General features: G+C 41.4%; 1 protein-coding gene across 1 annotated transcript in view; it reads right to left on the reverse strand.

Annotated features, from left to right (window-relative positions):
* LOC144683753 (ATP-binding cassette sub-family C member 5-like) overlaps positions 1–26,844 on the reverse strand; it is a 225,188-nt gene that overhangs the window by 164,171 nt on the left and 34,173 nt on the right. Inside the window, exon 3 of the mRNA XM_078547108.1 lies at positions 10,306–10,501. Coding sequence (XP_078403234.1) covers positions 10,306–10,347 — 42 coding nt within the window. The 5' untranslated portion in view covers positions 10,348–10,501. The remainder of the gene's footprint in view (positions 1–10,305; positions 10,502–26,844) is intronic.

The raw sequence follows: 26,844 nt of genomic DNA on the forward strand, positions 1-26,844 counted from the left end.
ATTGCATGCAAATGGAGTTCTTGACATTGGTCAGTGAGAAACTCAACCCACCATAAGACGTAGGAGCAGAAGTAGCCCATTTGGCCCATCGCGTCTGCTCCACCTTTCAATGAGGTCATGACTGATCTGATAATCCTCAACTCTACTTTCCTGCCTTGTCCCCATTACCCTTGATGCCCTTACTGATTAAAAATCTATCTATCTCAGCCTTGAATATACTTAACGACCCAGCCTCTACAGCCCTCTACGTAAAGAATTCCACAGATTCACTATCTTCTGAGAGAAGAAATTCCTCCTCATCTCTGTTTTAAATGGGCACCCCCTTACTCTGAGATTATGTCCTCTGGTCCTAGACTCTCCTGCAAGGGGAAACAACCTCTCAGCATCTACCCTGTCAAGCCCACTATGAATCTTATATGTTTCAATAAGGTCACCTCTCGTTCTTCTAAACTCCAAAGAGTAGAGGCCCAACCTACTCAACCTCTCCTCATAAGAAAATCTCTCCATACCCGGGATCAACCTAGTGAACCTTCTCTGGACTGCCTCCAATGCCAGTATATATTTTCTTAGATTCTAGGTGTGGTCTAACTTGTATAGTTTTAGCAAGACTTCCCTATTTTTATACTCCATTCCCTTTGAAATAAAGGCCAACATTCCATTTGCCTTCCCTATTAGCTGTTGAACTTATGTTAGCTTTTTGGCAGTCAGGCACAAGGGCTTCCAAATCCTTCTGTGCTGCAGCCTTCTGCAGTCTTTCTCCATTTAAATAATATTCATCTCCTCTATTCTTCCTGCTAAAGTTCATAAACTCACATTTTCCCACATTATATTCCATCTGCCAAGTTTTTGCCCACTCACTTAACCTGTCTATATCCCTCTGTAGACTCCTTGTGTCATCCTCACCACTTGCTTTCCCACCTATGTTTGTGTCATCCGCAAACTTGGTGATAGTACATTCACTTCCCTCATCTATATATAATATATATTGTAAATAATTGAGGCCCATGAAAGTGGTGAGGGGAAAATTCCAAAATGATTTTCTGCCAGTGGGAATCTGATTTTTGGCCTCCCTCTAAATTTTCCACTCCCATCCTCTATGAAACCCACCTTTGGCAGGACTGGAAAATTCCACCCATAGTCTTTGGTCCCTGCCACAAACACCATTCCCAAGCCACCAACTCCATCCCGCTCCCTGGCAACAGTCTGAGGCTGAAACAGACTGTTAGCAAGCTTGATGCCATGCTTGACCCCAATGTGAGTTTTCGTCTGCATATCATGCCATCATAAAATCTACCTATTTCCAACTCTGTAACATTGCTCCACTCTGCCCCTGCATCAGCTCATCTGGTGCTAAAACCCTCACTCATGTTTTTGTCTTCTCTAGGCTTAACTCCCCTCAAATTCTATTCTTTGCAAACTTGAAAAAAATCAAAATTCTGCTGCTTGTGGCCTAACCAAGTCTCATTCATCCTACAAACAATGTGCTTGCTGACCTATATTGGCTCCCAGTTCAGCAACACCTCAATTTTAAAATTCCCATTCTTGTTTCCAAATCCTTCCATTGTCTTGCCCTCCCTTTCTCTGTAGCCTTTTCCCTACGACCCTCCAAGATATTTGCACTCCTCCAATTCTGGCATCAAGCAATGCCATTTTAATTGCTTCATCACTGACAGCCTTGCCTTTGGCTGACAAGACCCTAAGCTCTGGAATTCCCTCCCTCAATCTCTGCCCCTCTATCTCTTTTCTCCTTCAAGCTACTCCTATAAAACTGCCTCCTTGATTAAGCTTTTGACCATCTGCCCTAATATGTCCCTATATGACTTGAAATCAAATTCTGTTTGATTAACATTCATATGAAGCATCTTGGGACATTTTATTATGTTAAAGGCGCTACATAAATACAAGTTGCTGTTCATCACAAAGCTATATAAAATGATCTTCATTAAAATGAAAGAAAGACTGCATTTATATAGCATCTTTCATGACCTAGGAACATACAAAAGCACTTTTTTGAAGTATAGTCACTTTTTTGTAATGGAGAAAACATGGCAATTAATTTGCGCATAGCAAAGCTCCACAAACAGCAAAGTGCTATTGACCAGATAATCTGTTTTTTAAAAGGTGTTGATTGAGAGATAAATATTGACCAGGACAGCAGTGGTGATTTCCCCGCTCTTCTTCAAAAAATATCATGTGACCTTTTCTGCCCATCTCAGAGGGCAACCAGGGCTTTAGACCCTGTTTAATGTCTCACCTGAAAGATGGCACCTCCAACCAAGAGGCATCTTCTCCATATTTAGCCTAGATTTTGCGCTCAAGTCTCTGGAGTAGGACCCACAACTTTCTGACTCAAAGGCGACAGTGCTACTAGCTAGCCACAGCTAATACCTATGAGGACAAATGGAACGATGGAGAGGTTTAGGGTGGGAATTCCAGCTCGAGGAGCCTAAGATAGCCGAAGGCAAGGCTACTAATGGTAGGACAAAGGAAGTGGGAGATGCATGATAGACAATGTCACATTGGAACAGTAGGGAGTATTCTTCTGAAATAAGTATGGCTGAGGCATATCATCATATAGAGTAGCGAGGGCTTTATGTTGACCTGACTGATCTGGGAGTGATGCTGACACTGAGAACTTGAAATGGGAAGAGTTCCTTTCCTCGAATTAACATCTTGATGAACACAAAAACAACATAAAATATAGTTTGAAAACCATTCACCACAGATACTGCCCATGTATTTTATAACTTGGCACGTAGCCTAAGAATAGAATAATGCAGCAAATCACAGCAACTTAAACTTCATAAAACAACAAAACTATAGGAAAAAAATTCTAACCATCTTTCAAAAGTGAATCAGGACTCTCAATGAAGTATCCAAACTTCAGCTATTTGTTTTGACCTACATTAAAAAAAATGGATCTTAATTTTATAAATATTATTTGGTGTGAAAAAGAAGCAATTAAATATTGCCTTTTTAGATGAATACTATACTGCCAGGATTTTCAAGCATCATGTTTCTACACAGACATTTTCCCGCAAAACATTTTGCATTTATATACCCCTCAAAGGTTGAAAAATGCCCCAATGTTCTTCACAGATGCATAAGCAAAAATAAATGGATGCTGATTCAAAGAAGGAAATATTGGATGAGGGAAGTGGTGAGGCAGAAATAATTTTTAAAAATGCCATTGGGTGGGGCAAATATATTTGGAGGCAGAGCCATCAAGGAGGGGCCAAATGGACGAGGGAGTTCAGAAGAGGTCAGAGTACAAGGAGTGTGGAATTTTTGGGGGAGGCATCGCACTGAAGGATGCTACAGAAATAGGATGGGGGAATGATTTAAACACAAGGATAAAAATGTTTTTTTGAGGTGTTAAGAGATCAAAGGCCAATATAGGTCAGTGGGTATAAGGAGAATGCACACAAAAGAGTTAGTGTGAGATAGGGTATGAACAGTTTTGGATGAGCTGAGCTTTTCAGAGGGGTCATGGCAGGGGGCTGGCAATGCGATGATTAGAGTAGTTGAGTCTGGAACTAAAAAAATATGGATGAAGGTTTCAGTGGTAGGTGGTCTGAGGCTGGTGCAGAAGGGAGTGATGTTATACAAGGGGAAGTTGGCAGTCTTTGTGTCAGACAGCCTATCGAGTTGTAATCTTAATTTACACTTTAAGAGGAAGCCAAGTTTGCAAGTAGCTTGGTTCTGCCCAAGTCAATAGCTGTAGAATGGAACAGAGTGAATGTTAAGGGTACAAATTTTGTGTTGGGGGGTGGGTGGTGGGGGTTGATAATGATGATCTGGTCTTCTGAATGTTTAATGAGAGGAAGTTACAGCCTATCCAATACTAGATGTCAGGCAAGTAGTTTGATAGCACTGAGGCATTGAAGGGGTTGAGAGAGTTGATGGAGAGCTGAACAAAGATGTTATGAGCATACATGTGGTCAGCAACCACAGGGTTGATTTTATCTAGGTTACAAAACAGGTGGCCAACCAGTTGCTGGCATTTCAAATCAACATTCACATGTCAAACGCATTCTGAAAAGTTGTTTATTTGCCTTCAGTTACCTTCTATATACTTCTTTTTCCATTACCCCACATTGTGAAGTGGTTTGCAATATTTCACTACAGTAAAAATGCTTCAGAAATCCAAGCTGTTTGAGTACTGGATAAAAATAATACTGCATGACATTATGAAGAATGACAGGCTAGGAAACAAATCCACTCTGACAGGATTGTATAAATAAATAAGCATAACAGAAACAGCCTTCAATTAAATGAATCCAAGAGAAAATCTGGGTTTCTCCAGTTACTCAAAGGCAAAATTCTAACATCCTTTGAATCCTCTACACGCTTAACACAAATACAAAAGTGATGTTAAGGACTACTTTTTGGTTCCTTTTAAAACTCTAGGTATTTTTGGGGATTCAGCATCATTAGCCACACCCATTGGTGAACCTTCCAATGTCCCAGAGATTGTTGTCACTTGTCCAGATGTCTAAGTGAATTTTGTCTGGGCACTAAAGAGCACAGCTCCCCACTGGAAGTGTATGATCATGGAATACCCCTACAGAACCTTCCATGTTTTATCACATGTCCTCACATGATATTTATTTACCTCAGAAGTCACAGAATAACACTACTCTATTCTGTGGCTTAGTCTTTTATTGGTAAACAAACTGCGCTAAACAGTAAAAAGACTAAGTGAACAGTAGCAGTGGTACATTATATATTTTGTAACACTTACTAAACACAACTATTCCCTCAGCTAATGGAAAGGAGCAGGTCTTTTCCACAAAAGCTATTTGGCCTAACACTTTCCAATTTGAACAAGTCAGGTTGAGACATGCTTTCCAGAAAATGACCAAAACCAAATTTAAATTCTGATCAGGGAATCAAAAAATCTACAAAACACACATTTTAACAAATACTACAAGATATTTGCAATCAATCTGAATGATTTCATATGACATTGTTTTCTTCAATTTTGTCAAGATATACAAAAGATTGAAAACCACATCTACTCACAGAAAAGCATGTCCTAGTTGTTTTTGTAATCTTATGGATGTTGGAAATTTTAGTCATTGTTAGTCCAAGGACACCTGACTGATAATGGCTAAAGTTTACTACATCTGCATCAAAATAAACAAAGCTTTTCTGAGAGTAGGGGTAGATTTCAATCTCTTATACATCATGACAAATTAAATAAGCTAATTCTATGTTGAATATTGTATAACCTAAAGAAGAACTCTAAGTCAGAGAACAGCTTTTTCCTAACAGATCAGGCAGCATCTATGCGGAGAGAAACTGAGTTATGTTTCAGGTCAATAATCTTTCAATCAAAACATCAGGCAGAATTCTTACCTGATGGGCCTGTTTGCAACAGAGGGGCTAGCAGCAGGTGAGGAACCCAATTGTTTGTGGAGTGGGCCTTTTAACTAAGCCACGGAGTTAGAAACCACTTCCAGGTTTCCTGACCAACTAGAGAGTACAGGTGTGAAAAACAAGAATTTCTATTTAAAGGGAACTCCACAAGTCAGAATGGCTCCACTGCAGCTCTGTCACTGAGGACAGAGTGAGTATGAGGGTGGGTAAGCAACATGGGAAAGCTATTTGCTGGTTCTCTGCTGCTTCCCTGGAGGTCATGCTGCAGGTTGTGAGTATTGTTCTCTGTGAACGGAGGAGGCCAGCCTCGCAAACAAAACAGGCACAGTTTGAAGTAACTGAAGAATTGAGCAGTTTGTGATGTCTCATAATTTTATATAGGAGATTCAATCACCCCATGAAGGCAGGAAAGGTGAGTGGCATCCCATATTTTAGTGCCAACCACCACACTCTGAATTTCCCAGCATTCTGCTGCATAGCACCCTTCAGAGCAACATACCTTGCAGCTCAACTTATTTCTTCTTTCTCAAGGCACCTCCTCACATTCCCATCTAAACAGCTAACATTGACATTCCCCCTCATTTTATTGACATCTCACACCCATCCCTCATAATCACCCTTCTCAAATGTTGTCATTACATCCTCTCCACACAATCAATTTCTGACACTCATAACTCTATGCTTTCCCTCTTTACAGAATAGAGGACAGAACTCCATGGAGAGGCGAAGAACTAGGGTGGTCCTCCAGTATTAGAAGAAGGCCATGGAGATCAGTAGAGTGACAGAGTGCTTGGTAATTGGTGATGGAGAGATGGGGGTCTCCCAGATATCCAGTGGCACGGTTAGATACCATACTGTCACTTAACAATTATTATTATCGATTTGCTGTCACCACCAATTGAAATATGAGCATCCGCACAATGACAATTTTGAACCCTTTCCCCACATCTGTTCTAATTCATGTCTTTCATCTCCCAAATGTCCTACAAACGTGATACAGGAGCTGGTGCAGGAGGATGTCATGTAATTCTGAGAGGAGGTTGTGCACTAAGCACCATCATACGATTCATGTGCACTCTCCACCAGCAGATACACACACCTTGGTGAGGCTTCCAAGGCATTAGCTAGGTTGTCAGATGGTGAGCCGCACATCATAAGTAGGCAGGAGCAAGTGTTGGAGATAGATACAGCTGCAGAATGCCTCTTTTGGAGAGCGCAGGACACTCCAAGCTCTACTCACTTGGATACTAATGCTGGGGCCATCCATGAAGTGGACTATTCTGGAGCAGCAACAGAAAATGTGTGAGGTTCTGTCAGCATTTCCAGAGATACTACATAAGATTAGAGAGAGATTGGAGGAATCTGAGTGCCATGCTGTCGTGGGCCTTTGTGCTGAGATCTATCTCCATGGAAAGAGTGACCACCTGCATTGAGCATCAGATGTGTTAGGCAACCCAGTGCAGGCTTACCCTGCCCAATGGCCTGCACACTCAAACTGCCACTTCAAATAGGACGGTGGAGGGCCACACCTTGGCCACCCAGTGCCTCACTGAAGTGCAGGAAAGTGATTTCCACCTCTTGGCTTGCAGGCAAGTGCAGGTGGGCCATGAGAGGGAAGATGGAGAAAGGGGACATAGAAGTGAAATCTCTGCTCAAGGCTCTCTCACTTCTCATCCCTTGTGCACACACCCTCCCTCACCCCCACTTGCTGCCTCTTGTCCCAATGACTGAGTCTATCCCTGCACAGGTACAGGTGGGGCAGTTTTTGTTGGAGCCCACATGGGCCTCAAAACCCAAAGGACGATACCCAAAGCATGTCACAGCGGGGGAATGAGCAGCCTAACTTTTGCTTTGCTGAAGCCAAAGTGGTAGTACCACACAGAAGTAATAGGAAACGGGAGAGGAAGACTTTTTAGTACCAAAAGCGGATTTATTTGGGAGTTTATAATGATGTCACTGTGCTAATGTTTTTGAAAATACTGATGAAGCACAAACTTTATTACAAATCTCCATTATCCAATCATTTACACTGTTGCCTCTTGCTTGCCTTGAGCAGAATGGTATGCCAAGAGTAGAAGATGAACAAAGGGTGTGAATCAGAAGGAAGCTATTTGGTCCATCATGTCTGCTTCGGCTTCCCGAATGAGCAATTCATTTAGTGCCATTCTCCCAGCTTCTCCCCATAACATTGCACATTCTTCCTTTTCAGATAACAGTCTAATTCCCTTTTGAATGCTTTGATTGAACCTGTCTCTACCACACTCCCAGGTAATGCACTCCAGGCCTTAATTGCTCGCTGCATGAAAAGGTTTTTCCTCATATTGCTTTTGCTTCTTTTACCTATTACTATAAATCTGTACCCTCTCATTCTCGATCCTTTCATGAGTGGAAATAGTTTCTCCCTATCTACTCTGTCCAGACCTCTCATGATTTTGAATACCTCTATCTCCTCTCAGCCTTCTTTTCTCTAAGGAAAAGAGACTTAACTTCTCCAATCTATCTTCATAACTGAAGTTCTTAATCCCTGGAACCAATCTCATGAATCTTTTCTGCACTCTCTCCAATGCCTTCACATCCTTCCTAAAATGTGTGCACATAACTGTACGCAATATTCCAGCTGAGGCCAAATACAGTGACTTGTACAAGTTCAACATAACCTCCTTGCTCTTGTACTCTATGTCCTTATTAATTAAACCTAGGATACTGTGTGCCTTATTCACCATGCTCTCAACTTGTTCTGCCACCTTCAATGACTTATGCACATATATACCCAGGTTCCTCTGCACCTACATCCCCTTTAGACTTGTACCCTTTATTTTAGATTGTCTTTCCATGGTCTTCCGACCAAAATGAATCACTTCACATTTCTCCGCATTGCACTTCACCTGCCACCTTGTCCACCCATTCCACCAACTCGTCGATATCACTTTGAAGTTCCACACTATCCTCCTCACAGTTCACAATGCTTCCAAGTTTCATATCATATGCAAATTTTGAAATTGTGCCCTGTAAGCCAAGGACTAGGTCGTTAATATATATATCAGGAAAAGCAAGGGTACCAACACTGACTGGCCATGGAAGTCTTCTAGTCTCTTGAGGCACTGATGTTCAGTCATGTCAAGAAAGCTTATCCTCTGTCTGTATACCCTGTGTTGGGGTATTGCCTCTTTCAAGTTGGAGCTCTGTGTCCATCCCTCTGTCCTTTTGAGTGGCAGTTGGCAGAGAAGAAGACAGCTACTGCAGGTGTTGTTCCTGCTGCTGTTGGCATTGCCAGTGCTGCTCCTCCCGGTCCTCATCAGAGATCCAAAGTAGAGCTGCATAAGTGGCAGCATAAGCTGCATAAACTGCTCCCATGCTTGCAGCAGGAAAGTGCAGATCAAGGTGAGAAAAGACCAAGAAAACAGAACTGATCTCCAAAATGTTGGAAATCATCTCAAAAACAGTGAAAGCACAATCTCAGAATGAGACCTGTGGAAAAGAAAAGCCTTTGCTTGGGTAAGGAAGTAGCTGTGCTGTTTCTGTATTTAAAGGCTTTCCAGCCTGTCAATTTCACAGTCATCAATTTCCCCTGTACTCTCACCTTGTTGACCCTGGCAAGCTTCAAACAATTTAGGAAACCCATGCACTGGCAGCTAAAGCCAAAATTGTGGGTTAAATATGCTTTCTGTTGTCTTCCTACATGTTTAAATATCCCCAAAGGTGTTTCCCACCCTCCAAACCCGCACCTGTTAAATGCTGAAATGAGGGGGATCATGTTGGCTTCCCACCACCACTACCAACCCTCCCCCCTGCCAAAGCACTTACATTCTGCCCCCACTTGCAGGTTAAAATTCTGTCCTTTAACTCTGTTTCTCTCTCCATGGATGGTGTCTGTCTGACCTGTTTTTATTTTCAGATTTCCAACACTATGATATTTTACTTTCCCTTACCAGCAGGACTGTATAAATAAGTACAATAAAAATTGACTTCCACAGGGAATCCCTTAATAGAGAGATTACTCTCTCCCCAGCGTTTTTCAAATAGTATAAAATCCCACACCAATACATAAATTCCAGTTCCCGGCACGCACTTGGAACAAATTATTCCAAAACTACATTAAACCTTCCTGTCTCATAAATTGCACGTGAAACACTAGAACCCAATGGTGAAACCATGTATACTATGAAGGATCCAGATAATCTTTATCGTAACCTTGCAATGAATGTATTGGAGGCATTAACTGCGTGGAGAACCATGAAAACACCATTTTGTTTTGGCATTAATATGGTGTAATTTGGTTTCCATTTTAAAATGGAATAATAGTATGTAAACTCAAGATTGGCACGTTTAAAAAGACATATGGCCAAAATAATAAAAACATTTAATTTACCTTATCAACATATAAAATACAATTTGGTAGGGAGGAGTGATGGTGCAGACATTTCGTTTTCCTTGATAGTGTTTGCACTGTGAATAAAGACTAATTTATTGAGGGACAACCTGGGTCACATCACAAAACACTCCTGATACTTCTTGGAAATTTATTACAAAGGTACGAATTGTAAAAAAGGAAACTCCCATAAAAGCGTCCTTAGCGTTGAACAAGAATGTCAGCGAGAGGAAACACATCTCACAGATCAATTCAGGGCGATGTGTGCATGTATTTTTAAAGGTTCCAAAGTCTTTCTTCCGATTTTATTTGGAATTTAGTTAGTGTTGCAGTTACGTTGCGATTATAAGACACAGCACGCCAATAACAATAAATGACACAATCATGCGCTCAGCACACTTACATCGAGTTTAGGCTACTCTTAGTCTCACGAAGTATATAACGGTGCAGAAACAGAGTGAAGCTGTTGAATATGCATTCTGAAATTTCAAAACTATTTAAAGTGGCAGGGTTATTTTTACAGTGCTATTAATAAACTACTTATAGAGACTTACAGCTTTGAGATCATCACTGAAACAAACTTCGGCTTTTTCCATGTAAGTTTAAGTGTTTTTTGGAGGAGTAGATCAGTCTCCGCATCTGTTGTCTTGTGTTCCCACGATGTGATCAGAATCAACTGGAAGTGCAGATACCAACGTCTGTCCTGTCGTCATTGGCACCAATGCCAATCACATAGCGACATTCACCGCCCTAGTAACAAGGTCACATGAACATAAACAAGTATAGATCGCGATGCAACAGGCAACCGGAGAAAGGAATCAGGTTCAAGGGGTTTATGTTACAGAGGAATCATAACAGAATGGTCGGAAGGTAGTTCAGAGTTTGAACGACATGTAGATAGAATTACAACATATCACTCACTCATGGGGCAACATAACTATATAAGGACATTGCAATAACAGCATTCCGGGATAGGATAAAATAGTCACAATGGTCGGTAATAGTCTGACACAAGGATTCATAATCATTTTGTTTCAGAGGCCCGCCCCCCGTTTAATAAAAAAATAGGGATTTAGGGGAAAAAATCTAGCAAACAGGACCTGAGAGGTAGCATTACTCCCTCTAACACAGCACAAGTACTTTTCCTGTACAAAAGTTATGCAATAAAACGTGTATATTTATTATTTTTGTTTTACTAAATGTGGAACTTCGTGTTGGGGCTAAGTGGCTCCTGGTTAAAAACCAGCAGCAAATTCGGACAAAGCAAGATCCCACACCAGAAAATCCGATGGATTACCAAACACAATGTGTACCTAAACTCCAGGCTTACGATCCAAAGCAAAATGGTGTATTTTGTATATAAAAAAGTCAATCTCCATGGTCGTCCGCACGGAACAGAATTGATACCCCCATGCCCCGAGGCCACGAAACTCGAAGGCAGTTTGATCAGCTGCCGATGCTGAACTTGGCTCTGTAAATAGCTGCCACGGGCAAACAGCAGTCAGCCGCATAAGGAGCTCAAGGTGAAGTCAGCCGAACATTCGCCGACACTTTTTGGGTAATTCTTAGCCCATCGCCCACAAAACAGACATTATCAAAGCCCAGCAACCTGCCTCGCTTACCCGACTGAAACACGGTGGGTGGGTGAGGAGAGCAGGCGGTGAAAAGAACCCGCTCCGAACTGTCACTAACGGTTCTGGGTGAGAAGAGGGAGAACGGGGTCTCCGGTTCTCCGACATCAATAAACATACTTTTTTTTTGCTTCTCTCTGTCACCTTATGCTTCTCCCTATGCTGACAGTGTGCAAATTAATGAAAGCGCATGCATAAAACAGATCTTTTATTGCTAAATGTTAGATTTGGTTGATCCCTCAGAACCTTCTCGCAGTTCCCGGGTTGGAAACCTCTGGTCTAACATTTACATTCACATTTAATAACCGCCCATAGAGAGAATAAACGTAAACACCAGTAAGTACATAATGCAAGTCACTAAAATGATTACAGCACTGCACAATGAATTGCCGATCCCAATGTTACTAACTGATTTCAAAGGATATAAGTACATATAAGAGAGTGATGTGAGACTACTCTTTAGCTTTGAAAAAGAGTCATACGGACTCGAAACGTTAACTTTTTTTCTCTCCACAGTTCGACCTGCTGAGTTTTTCCAGCATTTTCTGTTTTTGTTTCAAATTTCCAGCATCCGCAGTATTTTGCCTATAAGTATAGATTTGGTAGCGTTCCACTTAAAGATATAGATTAAATGGAATCTTACAATACTAGATTGGGCAAATAGGTGTTAAATGAAATTTGAATTGGAGAAATGAGAGGACATACATTTTGGAAGGACGAATAAGGACAGGATACGTATAAATACACTAAATAGCAAAACCTTCAACTTAGTAGAGGAGCAGAGAGATTTTAGAGTTCAGGTAAAAACTTAGGGATTTGGCGAAAAACTAGGAAGCCGGACCTCAGAGATAGTAGTCTCTGCATTACTCCCAGTGCCACATACTAGCTAGTGAATCCAGAAATAGGAGGATAGGGCAGATGAATGTGTGGTGGGAAAGACTGTGTAGGAGGGAGGACTTTAGATTCCTGGGACATTGGGACAGGTTCTTGGGGACAAGATACATATAAATACACTAAACTTGGGGAGATGAGATCTGTGAAGGTTGGATAGGTTGAACATGAACAAAGGCAGGATGTTAGGTTCATAATACAAGTGAGAACCAGGCTGAATACAGAAAGATCAGAGGGGAAGTGCAAAAAGAAATAACAGCAGCAAAGAGAGAGTATGAAAAGTGACTGGCAGCTAACATAAAATACAATCCAAAAGTCTTCCATAGGCATATAAGTAGCAAAAGGGTACTAAAAGGAGACATAGGGTTAGTTACCAAAAAGGGGACTTATGCATGGAGGCAGAAGGCATGGCTGAGGTACTAAATGACTACTTTGCATCTGACTTTACCCAGGAAGAGGATGCTGCCAGTTATAGTGAAAGCGGAGGTAGTTGAGACACTAGATGGGCTAAAAATTTATAAAGAGGAGGTATTAGAAAGGCCGGCTGTACTTAAAAGTTGATAAGTCACCAGGACCAGGTCAGATGCAATTGAGGATACTGTCATGAAACTAATATTTTTTCATAATATTTTTCTGGTGAAGTAGGTTTATGGAGGTAAGTATAGTTGGATCTGTGTGTGATTTAATTACATTCTGTAGTCAAGCAGACTGCAAACTTTAAATCATCCAAAGAAGCTAGGTGCTTGAAATGCTTAAGAGTAAACATGGTTGCTGGCTTGTAAGGTGTGAAGGGAATTTGCATTTTTAGATAAATGAAGGGATATTTGGATTTCAAAGGGATCTTAGTCAGTTTACAACTAGCCAGATAAGCAAGGCTAAGGAATGTGTTTATTTTTCCCAAAGGTTACTGACAATATATCATGGTAACATGGAAGTGTTTATATTATGAGGAAAATACAGTTTCAAAGACATATGGAATTTACATATTAAAAATAAAAACATATATAAAGGAGAATGAAAGGTTATGTGTCAAAAGACCATGTAAGATCTAACAGGAATGTGTGAAGTAGCCTTAATGAAGCCCCAGCATTTGTGCATAAGTCTGCTATCTAAAGAAACTGAAGCTGGAGAAAAGCCATTTGGAATTCCACTGTCCAGGGTATTGTGTTAATTTGCTGAGTTTGTTTTAAATCTAAAATCTATTGTGGACTGCTGTCTTAAAGGGTGTGTAACTAGGAGTCAGGTTAATTAGGAATTTTAGGAGTTATTATAGTAGTAATTGTAATCTAATGTATGTACTTATTTTTAATAAGTACTTTAATTTAATTTTTTAAAAATCTCTAAAGGTCTTGGTGGACTTATTACTTCTGAATTCAGTGTACAAATCTCGTAATAAATAGAAATTGCAAAACTGTTGTGAAAGCGTGACCAAGTTTCCCTCGTGGATTTGGTCTACCTGGCACACATCATCTGCCACGTCATAACAATACTGAGGGAAATAAATGTGGAAATTACAGAAGCACCTGGCCATAATCTTCCAATCCTCCTTAGACACAGGGGTGGTATCAGAGGACTGGAGATTTGCAAATGTTATACTCTTGTTCAAAAAATGATACAGAGATAAACCCAGCATTTACTGGCTGGTCAGTTTAATCTTGGGGAGTGGGAAAGTTTTTAGAAACAATAATAATCCAGGACAAAATTAGCAGTCACTTAGACAAATGTGGATTAATTAGAGAAAGTCAACATGGATTTGTTGCAGCCAAATCATGTTTAACTAATTTGATTGAGTTTTTCGATGAAGTAACAGAAAGAGTTGATGAGGGTAATGTGATTGATGTGATGTACACAGATTTCCAAAAGGCAATTGACAAAATACCACATAACAGCATTGTCAGCAAACTTGAAGCCCATGGGACATAAGGTACAGTGGCAGCATGAATAACATTTCCTGAGTAACAGGAAACAGAATAGTGGTGAATGGTCGTTTTTTGGACTGGAGGAAGGTATATAGTTAGATGCCCCAGGTTTTGGTATTAGAACCACTGCTTTTCTTGATCTATGTTAATGACTGAAACTTGAGTAGCAGGGTACAATTTCAAAATTTGCAAATGATACAAAACTTGCAAGTATTGTGAACCAGGAGGAGGTTAGTGATAGACTTCAAGAGGACACAGACAGGCTGGTGGAATGGGCAGACATGTGGCAGATGAAATTTAATGCAGAGAAGTATGAAGTAATGCATTTTGGGAGGAAGAATGAAGAAAGGTGAGATAAAACAAACGGTACAATTCTAACGGGGGTACAAAAACAGAAGGGCCTGGGGTATCAGCGCACAAATTGTTGAAGGTAGCAGGGCAGGTTGAGAAAGCAGTTAATAAGGCATACGGGATCTTGGGTTTTATAAATAGAGGCAAAGATACAAAATGAAGGAGGTTATGATGAATCTTTATAAAATATTGGTTCGCTTGGTTCAGCCTCAACTGGAGGATTGTGTCCAATTCTGGACACCACACTTTGGAAGGAAGTGAAGACATTAGAGAAGACTTATGAGAGTGCTTGGGGGGATGAGACCAGTTATGCAGACAGACTGAAAAAGCTGGGGCTGTTCCCCTTAGAGAAGAGAAGATTAAGAGGAGATTGGTTGGAGGTGTTCAAAATCATGGAGGGTTAGGACAAAGTGGAAAGGGAGAAACAGTTCCCATTGGTAGAAGGGTCAAGAACCAGAAGGCACCTATTCAAGGCGATTGACAAAAGAACCAGAGATGACATGAGGAAAAGCTTTTGTATTCAGCAAGTGGTATGGATCTGGAATGCACCTCCTGAGAGTCTGGTGGAGACAGATTCAATCATGGCTTTCAAAGGGGAATTGGACAGGCACCTGAAGAGAAAAAAAAAATTGCAGGACTACAGGGATAAGGCGGGGGAATGGACTAGCTGAGTAACTCTTACAGAGGGCCAGCACAGACATGATGGACTGATGGTCTACCTCTGTGATTCTATGATTCCAAAGATTTTAAAATTGGGGGAAATATGTTTAAGATGAAATAAAAACATAGTAGATCCTAGATTTAATAAGTAGGGACATAGAGGACAAAGGAGGCATTGCTAATCCTATGTAAATCATTGGTTAGGCTGTAGTGAGAATATTATGTGCAGTTTTGGGTGGTCTACTTTAGGAAGGGAGTCAAGGTCATGGGATGGATGTAGAAAATATTGGTATCAGCCTTGGCTTAGTGGCCTCACTATTAGGTACTGGTTTCAAGTACCTCTCTAAGAATTGAGCTCATAATCTGTCATTTCCTTATTATCTACTGTTAACTCCGCATTGTCACTTCTAGAAGACCAACACTCACTTTACTTACTCTTTTCCTTTTTAAACACCTGCAGAAACTCAACTTTCATGCCAACATAGTAGCCTTTATTTAAGTTTAAAATACTAGTCTTAGACCCACTCTTCTCCCTTTCAAACTGGATGTAAAATGCAATCATATTGCGGTCGCTGCTACCTAGGGCGCCTTCACTCTAAATTTGTTAATTAATCCTGTCACATTACACAATACCAAGTCAAATATAATCTGCTCTCTGGCTGGTTACAGAACGTGCTGCTCTAAGAAACTATGGGGAAAGCATGCTATGAACTCACCATCCAGACTATAACTGCCAATCTGATTTTTCAGTTTATGTGTAGATTAAAATCACCCATGATTATTGCTTTCCCTTTATCACAAGCACCCAATATTTCTTCTTGTATACTTTGTCCTACATTGTGGATACTGTTAATGAGACTGTAGACTATTCTCACAAAGACGTCTTTCTCCTACTATTCCTCATCTCCACCCAAAAAGATTCTACATCCTCATCTCTTGAACTAAGGTCATCTCTAATTATTGCGCCAATGACATCCTTGATTAACAGTGCTACCCTCCAGCTTTACCTGGCTTCCTATTCTTCTTGAATGTCATATACTCCAAAATTTTCAGGACTCAATCCTTGTCATCCTGCAGTCATGTCTCCGTAATGCCTATCAGGTCATATTTATTTACTTCAATGTGCATTATCAATTCATTTACTTTATTATGAATGCTATGCACGTACAGATACAGAGCCTTTAGTTTTGTCTTTTTGTTATCTCTGTAACATGTAGCCTTGACTGTTGGTGTATTCTTAGGTTTTTTCTCTCCACCCCTTCCTGCCATTCTGACCCTCATTCCCCATATTACTATTTTACTCTCCTGCCTTGACTCTAGTCCTTGATTTGCTACATCTACCCAAGCTCGATCCCTCACCCCTCCACCTTGTTTAGTTTAAGGCCCTCTCTACTTCACTAGTTATGTGGCTCACTAGAACACTGGCCCCAGCACGGTTCATGTGTAGACCTTCCCAATGGTACAGCCCCCATTTTGCCCAGAATGGCAGAACATCACTCACAAAGGACATTTAGTAAAATTTATAGGCAATTGAAAAAAGGATTATCCCAAGAGGAATAACAAATTCCAGAAAGCTTTTCCCTTCGGTTTCCATTTTTCGCCGTTCCTGGAAAACTACCAGCCACACCGTTCCTCTACTCTGTGCTTCTGAACCTAAATCACAGTAAGGTGCATTTACATTATGGCCCGTGATCTGAAGTTTGGGTTTAAACTATTAGGTATGGAGATTTCCACTTTTGACTCTGAAGTTTATTATGCTTGAATAATCAGTAAGTGGTACGTGAGGAGATAGGCGACTATACCAAAGTGAGACGGAGACTGAGCGAGTAGTGAATTAGGTTCATGTGGGAATTCGGTGCACGGGGGAAAAGAAGTGTGGTGTTCATAGGATTTATTCTAAGTTAATTAAGTGAGTAATTAAATTAAGTTAACTAAATAACATGAGTAACAATGGCAGGGCAGGTGTTATGTTGCAGCTGTGGAATGTGGGTGCTTTTGGACACCAAGGCAACACATGAAAAACACATCTGTAGAAAGTTTTTGCAGCTAGAGGATCTCCAGATCAGGGTTATTGATCTGGAGGCTGAACTGCAGACACTGCGCAACATAAGGGAGGGGGACAAATACCTGGACACTTTGTTCCAGAAGATGGTCAACCTCTTAGAACAGGGTTGTCTGTTTTGGTCAGCAGTGAGGGACAGGGGGATGTGACCATGAGTGAGGCAGGTAATGGGACTGAGCAGAGAATATTGGAGGAGTCTCAGACTTTGCAATTATCAAACAGGTTTGAAGTGCTTACAACCTGTGTGGACAAAAGCGACATGTGCAGACTGGCATGGCACCATGGTACAGGAAGCTGTTCAAGTGAGGGGTGCAAACAAGTATGTAGTGGTAGTAAGGGACATTATAGTGAGGGGAATTGACAATGTTCTCTGCAGCAAAGAGCGAGAGTCCAGAAGGCTGTGTTGCCTGCCCAGTGACATGGTTCAGGACATCTGCTCAGGGCTGGAGAGGAACTTGCAGTGGGAGGGGGAATATCCAGTTGTCGTGGTCCATGTAGGTACCAATGGCATAAGCAGGACAAAGATGGAGGTTCTGCATAGTCAGTATGAGAAGCTAGGTACTAAATTATAAAGCAGAACCTCAAAGGATAAATAAACCACTGGATTATTACCTGAGCTATGTGCAAATTGGCTAGTGCAAATAAATTAGAGAGATGAATGTGTGGCTCAAAGACTGGTGTGGGAGAAGTGGGTTCCAGTTTGTGGGGCACTGGCACCAGTACTGAGGAAAGTGGGGCTGTGCCACTGGGACGGTCTACACCTGAACCATGCTGGGACAAGTGTACTTGCGAATCGCATAACTAGGGAAGTAGCAAGGGCTTTAAACTTAACAAGGGGGTGAGGGATCAAGCTTAGGCAGATGTGGCAAATCAAGGGGCAGATTCAAGGCAGGAGGCGATAATAATAATATTGAAATGAGGGTCATAGACTAGCAGGAAGAGACAGCGATAAAATCTAAGAATACACCAATAGTCAAGATTATATGTTACAAAAATAACAACAAGACAAAACTAAAGGCTCTGTATCTGAATGTGCATAGTATTCATAACAAAGTGATTGAATTGATAATGCACATTGAAATAAATAAATAAGATCTGATAGCCATAATGGAGACATGGCTGTAGGATAACAAGGATTGAGTCCTGAATATTGAGGGGTGTATGACATTCAAGAAGAATAGAAAGTTAGGTAAAGGTGGCAGGGTAGCACTGTTGATCAAGGATGGCATTGCTGCAATAGTTAGAGATGACATTGGTTCAGGAGATGAGGATGTGGAATCGGTTTGGGTGGAGATGCGGAATAGTAGGGGAAATAAGTCACGAGTGGGAGTGGTCTACACGCCCCTAACAGTAACCGCAATATAGGATAAAGTATGCGAGAAGAAATATTGGGTGCCTGTGATAAAGGGACGACAATAATCATGGGTGATTATAATTTAAATATAAACTGGAAAAATCAGATTGGCAGTAGTAGTTGGATGAGGAGTTCATAGACTGTTTTCTACATAGTTTCTTAGTGCAGCACGTTCTGGAACCAACCAGACATCAGATTATATTAGACTTGGTATTGTGTAATGTGACAGGATTAATGAATGAATTTAGACTGAAGGCGTCCCTAGGTAGCAGTGACCACAATATGATTGAATTTTACATCCAATTTTAAAGGGAGAAGAATGGGTCTAAGACTAGTATTTTAAACTTAAATAAGGGCATCTATGTGGACATGAAAGCAAAAACTAGCCCAGGCTAGCCCATAGTAGGTGTGAATCCAGTGATTATAGGTAGATAGGTGCCAGTCATTAAAATGCAAAGTAAGCTGAAACAGGGGGCCTACAACACTTTGCACTCATTGTGACAGCAATTGGAGGTAACAGTCACTTGAATGCCGAGATACACAGCTAAACGAGACAGTTCGTTCCAAGGTACTTAATGCCTATTGTAATAGATTATGAGCCTACCCGACCGAGAACACATCTTCAGTCACGAAAGAACAGGGACTAAATGTATAAAAGATAATGTAACAAATCAGAGGGCAAAGTACTGACTTGGGTTGGATTGACTAAGACAGGCTCTCCCTGCGTTCGCTTGAATCAAAAACTGTATCTGAGTCTCCAAGGTGTCAATTTCACCACAACAACTGGCGCAGCTGGCACAATACCTGCATCAGCTCACCTGGATGGTACTGCAAGATGGGTGAGTACATTTGAATTTACCACCCATAGTTAGGGCAGTTAGCCTGACTCGACCAACGTGGGCGAATATCAAAAGAACCAAACTGGAGAACTCAGGACAGTAAAGGCACCAGGGAAAGGGTCAGAAACGTGCTGACAAAGCCTGAAACCATGCAGGAAGGTCAGAACCCAAGGGTCGGAGCCATGCTGGTGGGGATTGCAAACCGCGCAGAGATCAGAACCCAGAATAGGAATTGCTGTCATGGAGCCACCTAAAGGGAACAGGGATTTGGACTGAGGACCAGAAGTATCCATTACTAGGCTTATAGCAGGTAAACCCAAGAACTTGATAAGTAAAATGTAAAACAGCTGGTGGGACTCAGACAGGAGTCAGGGAATGTTTGGTAAAAATTACATGGGAAGCACCACGGCAGTCTAAAATGCTGTTGAAAAAAAAACAAGAGGGAAGCAAAAGTGTGAGAGTAAGTATCTTGGTATATTTTGTTTTCCTGTTTGAATGTGATTTTATTGTGTGTCTGTAAGTGTTGTTTTTGTGTCAGTGAACAAAAGGGTTATTAATACTTTGTGTTCTGGTCTTGCGTAATGTTTTATGTTTTTTTCATCGCTGTTTAATGAGTATAAGGTTCAGACTTTAAACTAGTTTAAACTCTAATTTGTTTTCTCTCTCCCCCAGGAACTCGTGATCTGGGGATTCTTTTGGCACTTTGAGTTCATCTCATTATAGGAGTTCGTATTTCTAGGGGAAATATGAAAGTGTGAATGCGATTATTGAGTGTGCCTATGTCAATTTAATATAAGGTTTAATTGTGGATTTGTGGAAACTCAATGACCAGTTAAATGTGAGAATTATAAGCATGGTCTAGAGGGATGTGGAATTAGTGTTGGGATTTTGTGTTATCACATCTCTCCCAGATAAAAAAGACTTTTAGAGGAGGTAATGTGTTTGGGTGAGAATGAGTTTGAGACTTTGAATCAGTGCAGAATGGGTAATACAAATAACATCAGAAATTAGAAGTTGATTTAAACGGGGTGGGGGGGGGGGGGGGGTGGGGAGATAGGTTAAGCTATGAAGAAATGAAAGAGAATGGAAAATTCTGTTTTTTTTATTTTAACTAAAGAATTTTGAGGTTGCAGTGTTCTGTCTCTTTAAAAGCCTGCCTGTGGCTGTGAAAGACTTAAGTCATGACTGCTTGAAATATACAAGCTGTAAGAAACTGTGATTGCTTTTCTTTTGTGTGAAAGCTTACAGGCTTCTTTTGGAGTAAGAATGTTGAAAGTTTCCTTTTGAGAATTCACTTTTCTTTAGTGTTTTCGATTACAGTCATTGGAAACTCAATTGAAGAAAGAACCACAAGACCGCTGACATAATTCATTTGTTTTCCTTTCTTTAAAAGCGTGTGCTACTCTATTCTCTGTGCGTGTGTGTGTGTGTATTTATTTTTTTGTGGGCATTTATTTTTTTGTGTGCATGATGTTTGCGTGTTTGAATGTGTGACTTTGTGATTTGGATTTAAAGTGGAAGCATACTTTATTTTGAAATGTTCGGAGTAATTATAATTAATTCTGAGTTGGGTTGGATTGATCTTGGGTTAAAAACTTCCTGCAAGGTTTAACGATTGGAGGATTTTGGCTCCTGCCACAGTCTTCAAAAGAACAGAGGGAATTTATATTTAATTTCGGATGTTGCTAATTGGAATTTGGAAACAAACATTTTAGGACGATCTAAACAAAAAAATAGGAGAAACTGAGAAGTTTGGAGACACTTGACAATTAACCTAAAATGCTGCAAACTACAGGGCTGAGGAAAATTAACTAGATTTAAAGATTCAACTTACTGGGTAAGAGTGACTTTCAGTGTAACTCTAAAGTTAAAACACATTGGTACAGCTGTGGATGAAGCTCTAGTCATTTTTAAGTTCTAAACTGTCATACCAAAGTTACAACATATACATAGAAAGTAGGTATGCATTTGTAGTAGTGCATGACTACATGATTGCATTGAGTCATACAGGGTATGTCACCTCAGGGGGAAAGACAGATACAATGTGAAGCGATGGTTAGAGACCTGATAGAGGCTGCAGTTCATCCTGTTCAGCGAGGTAACCAGCAGGCAGACAAGGTTGCCAAAGAGGCAGCCGTAAACAGCCTGGAATATCAGACAGTTGTGGTAGCAGTCTGGCCAGAGGAAGTAAACATTGTACAGCTGCATCAGGGAGGATGAGAAAGCACAGTGGGAGAAGCATGGAGCAGTTAGGGGCACCAATGGTGTCTGGCGGAAAGAGGGAAGAGTGGTAGCGCCGAACTGCATCCAACATAACCTAATGGAAATATACCATGGGAACTTGCAGCATGGGCGGGAAGCCATGATGGGAAGAATGAGCAGATGTTGGTGATGGCAAGGTTTGGGAAGGGAAGTGGTCAAACATTGCCAGCACAACCCAGGGAGGCCTATCAAAATCCACATATCACGCCAACCCCAACCAAAGGCACCATGGGAGCAAGTGCAGTTAGATTTTACCTAACACCTTGTGTGCTCCCTACCATCTAGTTGAGGGAAGACCTACTGTTTGGTCATCATCGATCGGTTTACCAGGTGGATAGAAGCCTCCGCCACTTGGGACTGCTCAGCTATGTCCGTTGCCTGAATAATGGCAGAGGAGGTAATTGCCAGGTGGGGCATACCATTACAGATAGATTTTGACCAAGGGATGCATTTTACAGGGAGGATAGTAAAGGGCGTATGCAGGTTACTGGGAATAAAATAGAAATTCCACATACTGTATCATGCACAAAGCTCAGGATTGGTTGAGCAAATGAATAGGATGCTGAAGAAAACTTTAGCCAAAGCCATCCAAGAGACAGGGAAAGGATGGGTCGACTTGTTACCCAGCGTCCTCATGGGACTTAGGGAACCACCCAGTAGGACAACCCCATTTGCCCCGTATGAGCTAATGACAGGAAGGGTTATGAGATTGCCAGGAGACACTGTAACTAAGAATGAGGAAGTCGAACCCGCGAGGGAAAGGGTCAACCATTTGTGAAGAACTGTGCAAGCGATTGCACGGGTTAAGGTAGGAGGCCAAAGATCAGCAGATCATGTGAGATATGGAAATTGAAGCAGGCATGTAGAGGGTGAGCGTGCCCAATATAGTGGAGAGGGTAATGGTAAAAGTAGTGCCTGAGGAGCTAGGATTTGCACCAAAACGGGTAGGGCCATGTGAGGTAATAATGACTAGTGATACCTGCGCATGCGTTGACATGAAGGGGAAGGAGCGCTAGAAACATTCGTCACAAGTAAAATCATTTAATGGCTGATTTGTTTACTCCACAGTGTTATGAAATGGCAGGTGGTATTTGCCAGGCTGACCAAATCCAGAAGGGAAACTTGGCCATGCTGTCACAACGGTTTTGTAATCTGTATTTATTATGAGAAGGTTTGTGCACTGAATTCAGAAGTAACGGGTCCACTAACACCTTTAGAGAGTGGAAAACTTAAATTAGAACCTTTATTAACAAAAGAAAAGAACAAAACATATACACAAGATTACAATTACATGGTTAATTAATATTATAACAATTCTCAAAATTCCTAGTTAGCCAGACTCCCAACTATACACCCCCTTTAAGGTAACAGTCCAAAATAGATTTTAAATTTATATAGATAATCCAGCAAGGTTACCACAGGCACCCACTCGTCAGTGGAATTCCAAAGGCTTTTAACACAACTTTGGTTGCTGGAATAGCAGACTTCTGCAAAGTGGCTAGAGGCTTTTCCCCATGTCTGTTCCACACAGTATACCTTTCAGATATTACAGCCACACCTCATACAGCCTTCCATCCTTCTTTAAATATATTCTTCCTTCTTTGATTTGTAAATCCCATTGTTTTTACATGTCTTTGGAATTTACTTTTCCCACAATATAAAAATCTTTTTGTCATTATGGGACAAATCAATGTAATAAACCTACCATATTTACCATTAGTTGTAAACATCCTACCATGTCTCTTTGAAAACCAAACATCTCTCCACTTATCTAAAAATGCAAATTTCATTCACGACCTATTTGCTGATTTGACCCTAGCTCACTCATTAGCATTTCAAATGACCCTTTCTATACCTAACTCTTCTGATAATTTCAACTTTATAGTCTATCTGCCTCTAATTTAATTAAATCAGTCACACAGACAGAACCATCCACACCACACACAAACACAAGCCTACTTTACAATATCCCCCAATAATATTATGAAAAGTATGATAGATCGTGACAATAGGGAAATCAAGGTGGATCCCAGAAACTAACTAAATTATTACGGGTTGAAACATGGGTCCTGACACATGGATCACGATATGCATTGGACTACTGGCCACGGAAGTTCAGATACAGGAAATGCGATGACATCATCATAGTGTTCCCCAGTCTCCTCACATTGGTCTGCTCGAGGGTTGGACAGATTTTCCCATGAACAGCACACCCGTCAGTGCTTCACATTACAGAGAATTTCAGCACACTGTGTTTACACAGAACACTGTGGCTCAGATGGTCCCACTCTTGCCTCAGAATCACAAGGTTGTGGGTTCAAGTCCCACTCCAGGACACAAAAATCAAGGTTAACATTCAAGTGCAGCACAGGGCAAGCAATACCATCTTTCAGGTGATACATTAAACCGAGGTCCGTCTGCCTGTTCGGATGGATATCAAAGATCCCAAAGCACTATTTCAAACAAGAGGAGGGGAGTTATCCCTGGTGTCCTGGCCAATATCCATCCCTCAATTGACACAGATTATTCTGACAATGATCACATTGTGAATCACATTCATAAATGTTGGCACAATACAGATGTTAGTCTGTGATGCCGACACAACCAATGCAGAAGAAGCTCCCTGTAAGTGCACGCTCATAAACACTAACTCCTGACTCTGACTGGCCAGGCGCCAGGATCAGTTACGCATGCCACTTGGCCTGCACTGCGGCTCCCAACTAAAGCCCTGGTAATGGAACTCTTGTTTGCTAAATAATTATCCCCCAACCAGGGGGAATCTGCCAGCCTTTAAAGCTGCATCTGTATTTGCATCAAAGATAAATCTCAATCAGCACTTCAAACAATTTGTAACTGTTCAAAAACTGCTTCTTCCTCCAAGTTTCAGCTGTCTAATATTTTAGTGATCTGTGTCAAGATAATTTAATTGGTACTCATGGGCAGAATTCAATTTAGTTTGTGTAGCCTGCTTTTGGTCGTAGTCTTTGAGCTGAATAAACTGGGGCCGTATCTTTGAAAAAGTTATCTGAAAAAATTTACAACCTTGAATCTTGTGGCAATGCAGTTTTGACAAGAGCAAACCATGAGAATAGAATCTCACTACATTATTGAAAGAGTGGTTAATCACAACCTTCTTTAATCATGATAATTAAATATTTCTGAAAAAGCTAACAAACATCTTAACTGGGATAAAAGACTATGATGTCATGGACTGCATCTGCAAATGTACAAAAAGAGTTCTTCTCATGTCGAGGTGTTCAATATATGCAGTCATTTATCAATGGAAAGATTTATAGAAGTGTGACAAAGGGGAATATGATTCTGTAGATGAAGCTTTCTAAACATGTGACACATGAATGAAGAAAGGGCAGGTATAGGAATGTCGCCGGGGGGGTGAAGGGAAGATGCGTTTGGTGGTGGCATCATGCTGGAGTTGGCGGAAATGGCGGAGGATGATCCTTTGAAGGCTGGTGGGGTGATAAGTAACGACAAGGGGGACCCTATCATGGTTCTTGGAGGGAGAGGAAGGTGTGAGGGCGGATGCGCGGGAGATGGGCCGGACACAGTTGAGGGCCCTGTCAACCACCGTGGGTGAAAACCTCGGTTAAGGAAGAAGGAGTCTTCCCTTCACCCCCTGGCGGCATTCCGCAGGGATCGTTCCCTCCGGGACACCCTGCTCCACTCCTCCATCACCCCCTACACCTCAACCCCCTCCCACGGCACCTTCCCATGCAACCGCAGAAGATGCAACACCTGCCCCTTTACTTCCCCTCTCCTCACCGTCCAAGGGCCCAAACACTCCTTTCAAGTGAAGCAGCATTTCACTTGCACTTCCTTCAATTTAGTCTACTGCATTCGTTGCTCCCAATGCGGTTTCCTCTACATTGGAGAGACCAAATGCAGACTGGGTGACCGCTTTGCGGAACACCTTCAGTCTGTCCGCAAACATGACCCAGACCTCCCTGTCGCTTGCCATTTCAACTCTCCACCCTGCTCTCATGTCCACATGTCCATCCTTGGCCTGCTGCATTGTTCCAGTGAAGCTCAACGCAAACTGGAGCAACAGCACCCCATCTTCCGACTAGGCACTTTACAGCCTTCCGGTCTGAATATTGAGTTCAACAATTTTAGATCATGAACTCTCTCCTCCATCCCCACCCCCTTTCCGATCCCCCTTTTTTCCCAATAATTTATATAGGTTTTTCTTTTCCCAGCTATTTCCATTATTTTTAAATGTATTTCCATCCATTGTTTTATCTTTGCCTTTTAGCCTATTTCGATCCCTTCCCCCCACCCCACCCCCACTAGGGCTATCTGTACCTTTATTATTACATTCCTTAGATAATATCACCAGCTTCAACACCTCTTTGTCCTTTTGTCTATGACATCTTTTGGTTATTTCCACCTATCACTGGCCCTCTATCCAGCTCTACTTGTCCCACCCCCCCTTAAACCAGCTTATATTTCACCTCTTTTCTATTTTTCCTCAGTTCTGTTGAAGAGTCATACGGACTCGAAACATTAACTGCGTTCCTCTCCGCAGATGCTGTCAGACCTGCTGAGTTTTTCCAGGTATTTTTGGTTTTGTTTTGCTTCTGATCAACCTCAATCTGACAATTGAGTGGTGTTGTGTCACTGGGCAGCATCTTCTGTGTAAGGTGAGAAATGTCAATGTGTTCTGGTATTGGTAACCCCCGATGAGCCAGAGCAGACAGTAGCATTAGTCATGAAAAAGTATTAGGAAGGAGCCTGTAAAGCAAAGGCTGCTGGGATACTTAACATTTGTTAGCCTAAACACAGGACACAGCAAAACTAGCCCAGACTAGCCCATAGTAGGTGTGAATCCAGTGATTATAGGTAGATAGGTGCCAGTCATTAGAATGCTAAGTAAGATGAGACAGGGGGCCCACAACACTTCCCACTCATTGTGACAGCAACTGGAGGTAACGATGTGACAGTCACTGGAATGCCAAGATACACAGCAAAACAGTTGGTCTAAGGTACTTAATGCCTATTGTGATAGATTGTGAGCCTATGTGACCGAGAATATATCTTCAGTCACGAAAGGGCAGGGACTAAATGTATGAAAGACAATGTAACAACTCAAAGGGCAGAGTATTGACT

This window comes from Cetorhinus maximus, chromosome 8 (genome assembly GCF_964194155.1).
Source record: "Cetorhinus maximus chromosome 8, sCetMax3.hap1.1, whole genome shotgun sequence".
NCBI lineage: Eukaryota > Metazoa > Chordata > Chondrichthyes > Lamniformes > Cetorhinidae > Cetorhinus > Cetorhinus maximus.